General features: G+C 41.2%; 1 protein-coding gene across 1 annotated transcript in view; it reads right to left on the bottom strand.

The window, feature by feature from the left end:
• CPE (carboxypeptidase E) overlaps positions 1-12,856 on the bottom strand; it is a 115,723-nt gene extending 102,867 nt beyond the window's left edge. The window contains exon 1 of the mRNA XM_060653828.3: positions 12,225-12,856. Within this exon, the coding sequence (XP_060509811.1) occupies positions 12,225-12,531 (307 nt within the window). The 5' untranslated portion in view covers positions 12,532-12,856. The remainder of the gene's footprint in view (positions 1-12,224) is intronic.
• Between the last annotated feature and the right edge of the window lie 1,202 nt (positions 12,857-14,058).

Below are 14,058 nucleotides of genomic sequence, written 5' to 3'. Positions count from 1 at the left end.
AACTGTGAGATCGACCTGAGGTGAAGTCAGACACTTAACCGACTGAGCCACTCATGGCGCCCGGCCCCATGCCACATCTTAGAAATAACCCCCTTGAAGGGTGCCTGGCAGGCTCCATCGGTGGAGCATCTGACTCTTGATTTCAGGGTCTTAAAAAATAACCTCCTCAAGTTACCTGTCTTTTTTATAGTGTAACTATTCTTAATATGGTTATGAAGTCTTTTCTAATGCATAAAGAACAGCAAGTTATGTGCATTTTTACAGGGGATTAATTAAGATTACTTGTGACAAGATCCTAAAAAAAAACACACAAGGAAATCTTTCAAATGTTTTGGTTTTTTTTTTTTTTTCAACAATAGGCAGACTCTTTCTGCATCTTTAAGTTCCCATTAAGATAAATACTCTCCAATTCCTCACCTGTGACGGGTATGGAAAATCAGTTCATGTAGGACCAAACTGGAGGCTGTTTACAAAGAGAGGGAGAGCTGCTGAATAAAGGCTGGGCAGTAAAAGAGCTGGTACACATCCCTGAGTGTTTACAACCCCAAGGAAACAGACAAAAGCCTCCCAATCGTTATTCCGATGACGACTCTATTCTAATAGCCACAGAAGAAAGGAATAGCCAAAGGTGGCATGGGAACACAATGTGGGCCCACATTAACCCATTAGGTTCTCCAAACCTACCTCAGAGGGTATCTAGCTGGAATCCTCATGAAAATAAAGGCAACTCTGACCAAATATCTAAAACCCTGGTGGAATATCTGACCAGATTTAGAGAAAGCAACAATAACTCAAAAAACCTTCCTGAAAGAAAAAAGCTTCTGAGAAGACTTTTTAAAAAAATTTTTTTTCCAGTTTATTTATTTATTTTGAGAGAGAGCGCACAATTGGGAAGAGGCAGAGGGAGAGTGGGAGAGGCAGAGATTCCCAAGCAGGCTCCACACTGTTAGCACAGAACCTGACGTGGGACTCAATCTCAGGAACTGTGAGATCATGACCTGAGCCGAAGTTGGACACTCACCTGACTGAGCCACCCAGGCGCCCCTATGATTTCAATTTTAAGTAATCTCTACACCCAACGTGGGGCTCAAACCCACAACCCCGAGATCAAGAGTTGCAAGCTCTACCGACTGAGCCAGCCAGGTGCCCCAAGACTTTTTTCTTTTTTTTTTTTAATTTTTTTTTTAACGTTTATTTATTTTTGAGACAGAGAGAGACAGAGCACGAACGGGGGAGGGTCAGAGAGAGGGAGACACAGAATCTGAAACAGGCTCCAGGCTCCGAGCTGTCAGCACAGAGCCCGACGCGGGGCTCGAACTCACGGACCGCGAGATCATGACCTGAGCCGAAGTCGGCCGCCCAACCGACTGAGCCACCCAGGCGCCCCAAGACTTTTTTCTTAATAAGCCACTTAGATAAAAGATAAACGTCTTTCATTCCTGATGGTAGCTATGAGTAGGAGTGAAAACAAGGAAAATGAAGGCTATTTTAGAGATGCAAGTGGAATCTCTGAATATAAATACTTAAACCAATTTGAAATTTCAAATAATTTAAAATTATTTCTCCATTCATGATTATCTTGCCATCATCTAGACAAAGCCTGTATGTCTATATAGTATTTTAGTCTATTTGTCTATGTAGTATCATTCACATCCACAAAATATTCACATGAGAATTATCTATCTATATTTTGTATTGCTTTAGCATCTTCCAAAGACTGAACCTGACTCTTGAGAAAATACATTTAACAATTGGGTTTCTCTTTGTGCGAGCACTCTAGAGGTCCTGTTGACTGTGTAGAGTTAATACAGGTTCCCAAAAGTCCCTTAACTTAATTCCCATAAAGCTGATTATGGGAAGAATCTGGCTTAAGATTGACTGAGTTTCCACAATGAATGAGACTGGTTTGCTCTAGTAAACTTCAAAAAAAAATAAAATAAAATAAAGATCTGTGCTGAATAATGTCACAATTTGAGACAAATTAAACTAGTTCAATAAGACTGTACTTTAAAACAGATGTCCAACACTGCACCTTCAAAACACAAAAAGGACAGAAGACATTTTGTTTTGCAAATGTCTAACATTTCCAGTAGTTTCCCCTCCAGATACTGTTTTTACGAGTGATCCAGCAAGAATAGAATAGGGAACCCATTGACCCTTATATTTATATGCAGCACACATTTTACAGAATAAAGTAATGTGACCACTAGTGACACAGCATGTAAATTAAGCTCAATGTGTGTTAAAGAGTAAATGCAAGTCAAGAAACTAAATAACTCATTTCATGATATGCAAAGGCATTGCCTGAAGGGGTGACTAGCAGAGAAAATAAAATAGCATTTTATTGTGGGGATTCAATGGGGATTCAGTAAAAGTTCTCTAAATTAAATGAATGGTATTAGCTACACTGACAAAAGCCTACATTTTCTTTTCATCTTGGAAAGATGCCTTTACCTTGAGATGTTACATAGCAATTTTTTATAATGGTTATGAGAACAGGCCATTTTTAAAACTATCCCTTGACTAGAAAAAGAAAAAAAAGGAGGGGGTATAGTTTCAGAATATTGGTCAGGGAGGTGACAGCCCAATATTTATATCGAGGTTTTCCTACTCTGAACTCATGGTGAAGCTCATGATTTGTGCAAGTTGTTGAAATGAGCTCTAGAAACAAAATATTCCTTGGGAGAAAATAATTACACAATGGCAGTGAATAGCAGCTATGTGGTAAAGAGAAAATTTTCTGGTGTTGAATAATTTAAGCCATGTAATAAGAGAAATGGGGTAGGTCCAATCAGACAGCATCACTCTGGGATGTGAACATGTGAGTCGTTGCCTGCAAATGCAAATATGTGAGATCATTGTTGTTTTTCCCAATTACCCAACACACAAAACCACAACAAGGGATTTTTTTTAGGAACCAGGATTTAAGTTAAAGATACTTAGTCTCATTTTTGAAATGAGCGATCTGTATCCATTTTTTAAATAATCTGTCTTTGAAAGCAAATGTCTTAAAAATGAGAGGTATTATTATTGTTTTATTATTATTATTATTATTATAGAACTATGATGCTCAGCAGTGACTTTAGAGTAAACAGATTTCTATATAAAAAGAACACAAGGTATTTATTGGCAGTAGAAAATTATTTCTGAGTTTTATTATAATTCATTCATTTCTTCTTCAAGAATCAACTCTGTAATTCTCTACATGAGCCACCTTATCCATTAAGGATCACTATTTGAGGACAGTTAAAGATGTAGGCGATCATTTGAAAATAATAAAAGGCTCTGGTAATACAGACAGGATCTCTTCTGAAGCCACATTTTATTAGAAAGAGCTGGCTGCTGGATTGCCTACAAAACACCATAGCCTGAACTTTGAAAGAAAGAGAAACATTCGCAGAGGAATGGACTGGCAGCAATTACAGTAATTAACAAGGGAAGGAAAGAGCAAATTTAAACGTATTTCAAATTTGAGCTCATTCGACCCATCAGCTGGCTTTGAGATAAACCTCCTTTTCTATGGCATTTTCAAAGGCATGATTTGAGTGCCATCTCATGAAGGAAGGGATGATTAAAACCTGGGTAGTGTGCTTTCTATGTTCAAAAGAGCATACAGTTTTAGGGAAGCCTGAGTGCCTCAGTTAAACATCCAACTCTTGGTTTCAGCTCAGGTCATGATTTCACAGTTCTGAGTTCAAGCCCCACTGACAGTGCAGAGAGACTGCTTGGGATTCTCTCTCTCTCCTGTCTCTCTCTGTCCCTACCCCGCTTGTGCACTCTCTGTCTCTCTCTCAAAATAAATAAACTTAATTTTTTTTTTTTAAAGAGTACACAACACCAAAGGCTCATGCAGATTTTTTAAAGGTCAAAAATTTTACTAAGTAAATTTTTACTGATTATCTCTAGAACTTTTATTTCATGCTTAAGAAGCCACCTAATTTTTCTACAATGTCTCAAGGGGAGGAGTCTAGTTATAGCAGACAACAAACACAGCAAGCCATTACTGAAACGTACAGGTGGTGGATTCTCCATTAAGCAAAACTGGATGCATCACAGTAAAGCATCAGTGTATATATAAGAAAAATCCCAGTTCTACCCCTTCTTGTTGTCACACTTCTGGTATGCTAGCATGCATGAAATCAACACTGACCTTCAATACAGCTTCATTTTGTGATGCACCATTTTTTGTCTGTTTGAGAAATTTTATTTATTCCACAACCATTCTCTGAGTGGCCACTATGTCTTACACACAGTAGTAAACATTCAGGATAAATACAATCCCTGCCCACAAAAAGCTCACAGTCCACTAGGAGAACACAGACCAACATTGGAAAATACCATAATAGAGGTAATAATAGACTGAGGAATTTATACTTACTATTTCATTTAAACATCAGATTATTGTCATCTCATAGGTGATGAATTTCAGACTTAAAGAGAAGTTAAGTAATTCACCCAAGAGCAACTATTAAAACTAAGAAGAGATGGAAAAGAAAAAAAAAAAAATAGGAAGAGACAAAATTTGAACAACACCCTCCTGACATCAATGTGTGTACTATAAACCTTTATGGTACAGCTATTCAAAGAACTATGGAAAACAAAGAATGGACCCCGCTGAGAGTAACAAAATGAGGGAGGGGTGAGAAAGGAGGTTTCAAAGAGCTTTCACTCACACTGAGTCTGTAAAAGAATAAAGTATTCAGGACCTGAACAGTTTCATTATAAACTTTTTGGAAAAACAAGTTAGTCTGCCAAAGTAAATCCTGGGATTGCCCTGGATTTATTTAGCTACCTGAAGGAACAAGCATAAAGACATTCGCAAATAACGATGAACACTTTCACTGTTCTTACTGAATGAAGCAAAAGAAGATGTTAAACTGAAGAAAAGCAGAAAAGCCTCATATTTGAAAAATCGATAAAAGGCAAACGTTTGTGAACAAGAAACAGTGACAAGCAGGGAAAAGTCCCCCTGGGCTGTCAGCTGGCCTTGTGCGGTACCATCAGAACAGGTAAGCATCCGTCAGGTATCACGTGGAAACACGGCCAAGAAGGCCTTCTCCAAATGAGCAGAGCCAATGGAGCACATTTTCCAGACTGACTGAAAGAGAAGATTTTTAACAAATTAGCCCGTCTTCTCAATAACTAGAGGCAAGCGACCTCACTAAATTATTTGCTATGTATTCTACTACTTCGGCCTCACAGCAACCCTACGAGGTCTGAGTTTTTAAGTATTCCTGTTTTAGAGATAAGAACAGGTAAACAGAAATTGAAAGCACAAAGCTACTGAGGCGCCCGGGTGGCTCAGTCGGTTGGGCATCCGACTTCAGCTCAGATCTCACAGCTCATGAGTTCGAGCCTCGCATCAGGCTCTGTGCTGACAGCTCCGAGCCTGGAACCTCCTTCATATTCTGTGTTTCCCTCTCGCTCTACACCTCGCCCACTCACACTCTGTCTCTCTCTCTCTCAAAAATAAATAAACATTAAAAAAAAGTTTTAAAAAAAGGCATAACGCTACTTCCCAGTAAAGGAATTGGAACGCATTTGTTAGTTTAACCTTTCCTATCAAAATTATCTGTCCTATGATTGCCTCAGAACCGTATTTCTCAATTCAATAAGCATATCTAAAGTCTTTACACAAATCACTATGCTAGATGTTTATGGGCAAAAATAAAAAAGGAAAACATATGCTCTCCATCCCTGAGGAACTCCTTGTATGAGTCTCTCAGCTACAGAATTGCCAAACTAATCCTGCATAATATGTTAATGCATGATAATGTACTAATGCTTCTGTGCAATACTAGTTCCAAGATGAGTTCCTTGGAAAAAAAAAAAAAGGGGAGGGTTGGGGGAGGAGAGCCCTTGGGGAAAAAATATTGGAAAATACTGTATAGTATACATCTAGCTTGGAGATTTGAAATATAGGCTAGCTTATTTAAGGGCTCTGATAAGGCTTGCAATATACAAGCCTATTTATTTTTGTTTACCTAATATTTCTCAAGCCAAGCTGACCAAATGTTCCATTGAATATACTTGGGGGAAAGCTAGGTTATGTGTAACCCTTTATGGGGGCTATTTTTGTATTTGTCACAAATATCATTCCCAAAGGAAGTAACTGCAAATGTGGGGATTTCACCCCTAGGGTATGCCAATAAGGGATGCTGGGAGGTGATTCCTTTGCCATCTCTCAAATCAGTTTCCATAAAAAACTGGTACTGAGCACAGGATATAATGTTAGGGGCCAGTCCCATTTCCTCGCTTCCATAAGCCAATCACACGTCAATCAAATACACAATTTCTGGCAAGAGCTGCAATGACTCAGGTCTAAAAATAACTCTTGACCATATGTGGTACACATCTAGATCCTTCTCCAGAATCTAACCTCTATGTTCACTAACTATAAGGTGTTATTCAGTTGTAATCACTTCCCATGAATACATAACATACTAACTTGGTATGAAAAAGGCCATACGAAATAATCAAAATCCCCACTTTGTTTTTAATTTGGACAGAAATTTTGCCAACATTAAATGTTCCATCACAATATTTGGCAAATGAATACTGGCATTCGTACACTTTCAATTTTAACAGATTTTGGAAGGAATAGGTCCAAAATAATCATTCCAGCCTTTGAGAGAGAAAAATCTATGCTCCAAAGAATGTTTCTAAGATAGCATTTTAGCTATAAATCAGATTTACTTCCCAAGAGCCATCTTAAACTACATGTAAAAGAATTCACGTCTTCTTCTTCAAATTAGTTTATTTCTTCAAATGCACCAATCTAAACTCCAGTTCAACTCTGGGAGGAGTGGTCTGGGAATAAAGATTCATTGCATAGACATAAATTAATACTATAGGTTTCTTTTATGAGTATTGCGATGATGGATATGCATGCTTAGGAGAGAATATGTTTGGGTTTGAGCACATGAGTCCCTAGGTGTAGAAATATTTTAAAAGTATAAGATATAAGCAAACAGGAAGAAAAATAAGGAACATGACAAGTCCTGGAAGGTATCGTATGGAAGGGAACACATCTAAGAATCTAGGATCAGCCAAGAGCCCAGTTGGAGGACGCACTCACTGTTAACCCAGCCCTCATTCTAGTCCTGCATCTGGGGTCCAGACTCACAAAGTGTGAGGAGATGAAACTGGTTCCAGGACTACTTGTGGTTCTTCTAACTGAGGATGGCTGATACCCACAACCCTCCTCCAATACAGTTTTGTGGGTCTCCAAGTGATACAAAATAATAACTAAGACCCAACATTCAACCAGTCAAGAATCAAGTTGATTCCTCCGGGGCCACGACAGAATAAATACGGATATTCCTTGCTGATCAATTCAAAATGGAACTTTCTTTCCCTTTTGATGAATTCAAATGCAGAATATCTGAGAGAATGAATCATTTTCAGTAGAGAAGTTAGAGCTCAGCCCACAGCCTAGTACCAAGCAAGTATGATGGTCACTTCTTTCTGCTCAGAAAGACAGTTGATGATGTCAACCAACACCTTCCATCCGTAACCTGCTAATCTAACCAAGTAAACCTCTTACTTGCCAGTTCTACCACAGGGAAAGTTTTATGTGTACTGTAGATGTTGTTTTGTTTTGGGAGAGCTCTTCTATTATAATAACTAAATCCTTAGTCATTTGCTACATTTTTCTAAAGTTCATTTTTTTTAAGTTTAAAGTTCATTCGCTACAATTTTGGTTAGGAAACTAACAAAAGTGACACTTCTCTCTTACTGGAAGGTAAAATGAATACTGGCAAGTTGATCAAAGTCCTAATCAAGTAAATGAATTTGTTAACCCCAATATTATCTCCTACTAGCTTAATCAGAAATATTATTTCAGGGGTGCCTGGGCGGCTCAGTCAGTTAAGCATCCGACTCAGCTCAGATCATGATCTTGCAGTTTGTGAGTTCGAGCCTGCAGCAGGCTCCGTGCTGACAGCTCAGAGCCTGGAGCTTTCTTTGGATTCTGTGTCTCCCTCTCACTCTGCCCCTCCCCCACTCATGCTCTGTCTCTCTCCCACTCTCTCTCAAAAATAAACATTAAAAAGTTAAAAAAAAAGGAAAGAAATATTACTTCAAACAAACAAAAGGATACTTACAAGGTGAAAATAGTTAAGACATTGACCTTAGATGCACAGGACTCTGTTAAAACATACATCAACTGCACATTTCTTGCCCTCTTGTCATCCAGTCTTCAGTAATTTAATGCTCCCAATCTCCTTTACCCAGTCCTCCCACACTGTTCTTCCAGTTCCTAATTCTCAATTCTCCAGAGCACAGGGAGTAGCTTGGGTATCACTTGAGAGCCCATAGAACTTGGCCCACTTAGCAATCAAAAAGAATGAAATCTTGCCATTTGCAACTACGTGGATGGAACTAAAAGATATTATGCTAAGCAAAATTAGTCAGTCAGAGAAAGACAAATATCATATGACTTCACTCATATGAGGACTTTAAGATACAAAACAGATGAACATAAGGGAAGGGAAGCAAAAACAATTTAAAAACAGGGAGGCGGACAAAACATAAGAGACTCTTAAATATGGAGAACAAACAGGGCTACTGGACGGGTTGCGGGAGGGGGGATGGGCTAAATCGGTAAGGGGCATTAAGGAATCTACTCCCAAAATCACTGTTGCACTATACACTAACTTGGATGAAAATGTAAAAAAAAAAAAAATTAATTAAATTAAAAAAAAAAAAGAACTTGGTCCACTTAGAGTGTGGGGTGCTCAAAAAAACAAAAACAAAAACCAACAACAAAAAAGCATTGAATGCATCCATTTCTACCTCAGAATAAGTGTGCATATTTCTTTTTCATTTCTTAAAATATTTTACTCTAAAAAGAATTTGAAAACCATTTGAGAAAGGTGGATATTCTCCAACTTCCTAAGAAGTTATTCATACAAGTACTGTCAAACTTCAGTTTATTTATTTATTTTGAGAGAGAGAGAGAGAGAGACTGCAAGCACGAGAGCAGGAGCAGGGGAGGGGCAGAGAGAGGGAGAGAGAGAACCCCAAGAAGGCCCCAAGCTTGACAGCACAGAGCCTGACGTGGGTCTCGATATCACGAACCGTGAAATCATGACCTGAGCTGAAACCAAGAGTCGGACGCTTAACCAACTGAGCCACCCAGGTGCCCCGTATCAAACTTATGTATTAATCAGACCTCTCTGTTTACTAGTTTTAGAAATAAGACAACAGGCCCAAAGTGGAGTCATTTATGCTAAGCCCCACATCACCAAACCAAGACTTAACTTACAGTTTTATCTGTTCCAGAAATAAAATCTTAAACTGGCCAATCAGGAACCACTAGTCAATCAAAACTAGTGATCAGCACTAGTTAAGGATTCTGCCTGATAGATCCCTACCATCCCCTAAAGGAAAGTAACCTTACAATAATCAATCTGCTTTTTTGCCTAACTTCTTTCTTCCCACTCCCTACTGCTTATTTTGCATAAAATGTGCTCATTTTGCACAACTCCTTGGAGCTCCTTTCTATCTGCTAGATTGGATGCTACCCCATTCATGAATCGGTGAATAAAGCCGATAAGATCTTTAAAATTTACTGTTAAATTTTGTTTTTTAACACTAGTTCACTGAAAATTTCTAACCTACTTATTTCCTCTTATAAGTGGTAGAGGGAGAAATTACCCCTGTGATATTTTTAGTGTTGGGTCATAATAGGTCATTTCTACCTTTAAAAATACAATGGATGGGGCACCTGGCTGGCTCAATCGGTGGAGCATTAGATTCTTGATCTTGGGGTGGTGAGTTCGAGCCCCACATCAGGTGTGGAGCCTAACTAAAAATCATAATAAAATAAAAACAAATGAAAATACAATGGATAGACATTTGTATTTTGTTATTAAGTAATACCATGAACTTAAAGTTCCCTTCATTTAACAAGGAACTATAAAGCACGTAATGTAAAACATTTGAGTTCACTTTTATAAAATGGGTTTGCTTGTTTTTTTGTTGTTGTCTTTATGAGGAATAAAACATTTTATTTTAAAACACTGTGTTATTCAACTAATGACTGAGTTCATTTTTTCCGTAATACATATTGAGTGCCTGTTGTGTGCCAGATTCAGGCTAGGTGTTGGAGGCATAGTCCCCCTCATCCACCAACCCCCTCCCTTCCGCTTATAGAGTTTGCAATCTAAAAGAAAAATTGGCAAATCTTGAAAGTCTATACGTTCCAGGTATTAAAGTAAAAAAATTACTGTTTTCATCTTCAAAAGCACATTGCATTCTAAGAGTAATATCACTTTAGAATATTATTTCTAGGGGCGCCTATGTGGCTCAGTCGGTTAAGCATCTGACTTGGGCTCAAGTCTCACAGTCCGTGGGCTCCAGCCCCGCAACGGGTTCTGTGCTGACAGCTCAGAGCCTGGAGCCTGCTTCAGATTCTGTGTCTCCCTCTCTCTGCCCCTCCCCAACTTGTGCTCTCTCTCTTATTCTCAAAAATAAATAAACATTAAAAAAAAGTTTTTTTAAGAATTTTATTTCTAAACTTGAAACAAGACAACAAAAACGTTAACATTAGCTTTCATATAATCTTGAAGAAACAATGTAACAAATTCTGAGGAACAGTCTCTAAAAGCAGAATAACAAAAGGTTCTTATTAAGCAGGCAACAGGAGACACAAATATTTAGATTAGCTTTATCTGTGACTGGGATATCATGGCTTTGGTTATTGGAGATTTTGGTTATTTGAGGTACCTGGACTTTGGTTATTGGAAATAACCGAAAAGGAGTCATCGCATTTTAAATTTTCCTTTATTTTCAGATAATAGTAAGTAAGAAACTAATCTTCAAACTTTCTAAGTCTACACGCTGAGTCCTACTAGACCTTACTACATAAAATGTTTTCTAGGATTTCATTTTAGGGTTTTGACAGCAAATTTATTCAAACCTTTCCTCTTCTATTAGCTGAAGGTAAGAAATGTTTCCTGTTTGAAGATTTACTATGGATCAACCCATACACTCTGCATTTGAAGATCCAAGTGTCCCTATTAGTCACTTACTTTCATCTTTTTTCAATTTGATTCTTAAATATCATTATAAAACTATCCTGGCCCTACACTGAGAATTTTTAGCCTATTTTCTAGGTTTCTTTGTCATAAAAAAACAAACAAACAAGCATCCCATGATGATATTAGTAGGCCAGATTATTTTAACAGTATCTTTACTATCAGAAGACAGGCCTTATATCACTCTAAGAGTTACATCATTTCCAAAGAGCAGAAGCATATTGAAAAGGGCCCCAAGAACATTTTTTAAATCCCTTTATTGATACTAAATGAATCATATTTAATGTAAATAAAACGTGCTTAACATATTTAGAAAGAAGGTGCTTAAGAACGCCTTATGGGAATGTTCCTTATGGGAACATCAGCTGAAATAAAAACCTGGTCACAAACTATTCGTGTCAACTGGCTAAAGCAGGGGAAATGGGGTATTCCTTTTTTTCCTTAGGCCTTCTGCGGTTTCAAAATGGAAACGTCTGTCAAGAGGCCACTTTCGCACCCTGGGAAGGAAGACCTGCGTGTCTGCCCACCACTCCCCCCCCCCCCCCCCCCCGTGTTGCCGCTATCTTTAACACCCCGGGAGCACGCCAGCGGCGCGCATACCTAACACACACACACACATACACACACACAGGTAGGGATGGGTATGCAGAGCCCGCAGGACCCAGTAAGCTGGTCCTCTGCAAATGAGGAAACGAATGATAAACGGCTCTTCCTCGTTTCCTCTAAGTCCCTGACTTTTGCACCTCGTCTCTCTACTCTCGTCTGCAAGGAGGACTGATGTCCTCGCTGGGGACTCTCAATTATTCTCCCGGGTCGTTGATTCGGCCAAGTGAACACCGCGTTTTGCTCGCGCGCAGATTCGCCTGCTCCGCGATCCCACCTCCACCCCGCCAGCCTCTCTGGCCCATGTTCACCAAAGGGCGAGCTAAGGGCTGGGGTGGGCTCGAGGCGGGGGGCGGGGGGGGGGGGCAGGAAGGACCGCAGAGACGGGGGACCCGGCGACCCGCAACGCTCTAGGTCAGGTTCATCTCCATCGCCATCCCTCCCTGCACTCTTCACCTTCCACCCCAGCCGCCCTTTCCCATAGGGCACCCGGGCCCCACCTTGCCCCACCGCCACCAGTCCACCCCTCTGCGGCCCTCCGAGACGCCCCCCAGAGACGGCAGGGTGCAGCGCCCTTACCAGGCTCATGGACACCGGGGTTGTCGGACAGCTCGATGACCAGGAGCTCCCGGCCCTCGAAGCTGCGCCCCACCGTGTAGATCCTGCTGATGGCGGTGCACTGCAGCCACACCGACACCAACGCCTCGCGCAGCTCGGGGTAACGGTGGTACTCGAAGGAGATGCCGTCCTCCTGCTGCAGCCGCCGGCGCCGCCTCATGCCCGCCGCGGGCGCCCCGGGCTCCTGGGCTTGGGCGCCCAGCAGCCACCCGCAGGCGGCCAGTGCCCCGCACAGCGCCAGCAGCGCCCGGCCTCCTCTCGCGGCCATCGCCCCGCGCCGCCGCCGCCTCCCGTGCCTCGCTGCGCCCGCGGCCTCTTTTGTCTGCGCTCGGCGACTCTGCCGGCCGGCGCTGCTGGGGGCGCCAAGTTCCGCAGCAGCCTCCGCCCGCCTCACCTTCCCGGGGCCACCGAGTGCGCGCTGCGCGCTGGGGCCACCCACAGGGGAAGGGCGAAGCGGCGGCTCCGGGCCGCACTACCGGCCGCCGAGCCCAGGGGAGCAGCAGGAGAAACCACTGCGAGGAGGGGGCCGGCGCCCGCGAGCGGGATTCGGTAGTGGTCGGGGAGGGCTGCGGGCGGGCTTGGCTCGGAACCACGTCAAACGCGGAATGGCGCAGGGGACGACGCAGGTGAAGTGACAGCTCAGGGCTGGGTCTGCGAACGTTGATGTCATTGAGAGACCCACGGCACCGGAAAAGTACCCTTGGGTTGCTGGTGGAGGCTTTTAAAGTAACATCTGTTCTAAGACCGGGGTTTCCATCTTGATGCACCGATAATTAGAGAATATTCCAGAAAAAGAAAGAAAGAAAGAAAGAAAGAAAGAAAGAAAGAAAGAAAGAAAGAAAGAAGGGAGGAAAGGAAGAAAAGGAAGGAAAGGAAGGAAAGGAAGGAAGGAAGGAAGGAAAGGAAGGAAAGGAAGGAAGGAAGGAAGGAAAAGAAGTATTGGCAGCCAGTTACCTTGTCCCTCTGATGGATCTCTAATGACTGTATTGATAGTCCAAACACAAACCCAAGAGTTGGATTTTCAGTTATTGCAAGGTCTTGCTGGAGAACAGAACATTGTGCACTTTGATTTAGAGGCTTAAGAGAATAAAAATGCATTCTATCATCTTGCACATACTGTCTTCACTTGCGTTAAACGCACATTTCTGGATTCTTTCAGGAAAAAACAAACAGAGGCTGTCATTTGGCAGTTCCTGTGCCAACATCCATCTGTAACGCCCCTCTGGAAAACAAAGTGTAACGCTGGGGACAATGGATGTAGTTTGGCATTAAGATTAAATCTTTCAGGAGCAGTTTATTTGGGTAGTTCTGGCTCAGAGTTTCTTACTAGATTGTAACCAGGATGTTGGGTGGGACTGCTGTCATCTGAATGCTTGACTGGGGCTGGAGAATCTTTTCCAAGAAAACATTTAAAAATGAAAAGATGAAATTCTGTTATAGAAAGAAAACTCTGATCCTGAGAAATAATGTCTCCGGAACCCTCCTAAAGTTATTGTAAAAAATCTGTAATCATTTAGAACTTGAAATGCCCACCCTTTGGACAAGATTTATGTTCCTGGAGCAACTCTGACATAGATGTGATTCTGAAGAGGTTGCCATTTGGATGTAAGAACTGTATACATCTAATTAAATAATCCATCGAGTACTCTAAGCAAGCAGAAAAACTGGACACCGTGTGGGTCATTTTTCATGTTAGACACTTTTTTTTCCCTTAACTTACTCTTTTTCTACCTGCCCAACAATGTATCACACTGAATAAAAACTTTCTCCTGGAAAAGGACCCAGACATTTAAAT

The sequence above is a fragment of the Panthera onca genome, chromosome B1 (genome assembly GCF_046562875.1).
Source record: "Panthera onca isolate mPanOnc1 chromosome B1, mPanOnc1 haplotype 2, whole genome shotgun sequence".
In the NCBI taxonomy this organism is placed as follows: Eukaryota; Metazoa; Chordata; class Mammalia; order Carnivora; family Felidae; genus Panthera; species Panthera onca.
This window is presented reverse-complemented; position numbering and strand designations above follow the sequence as displayed.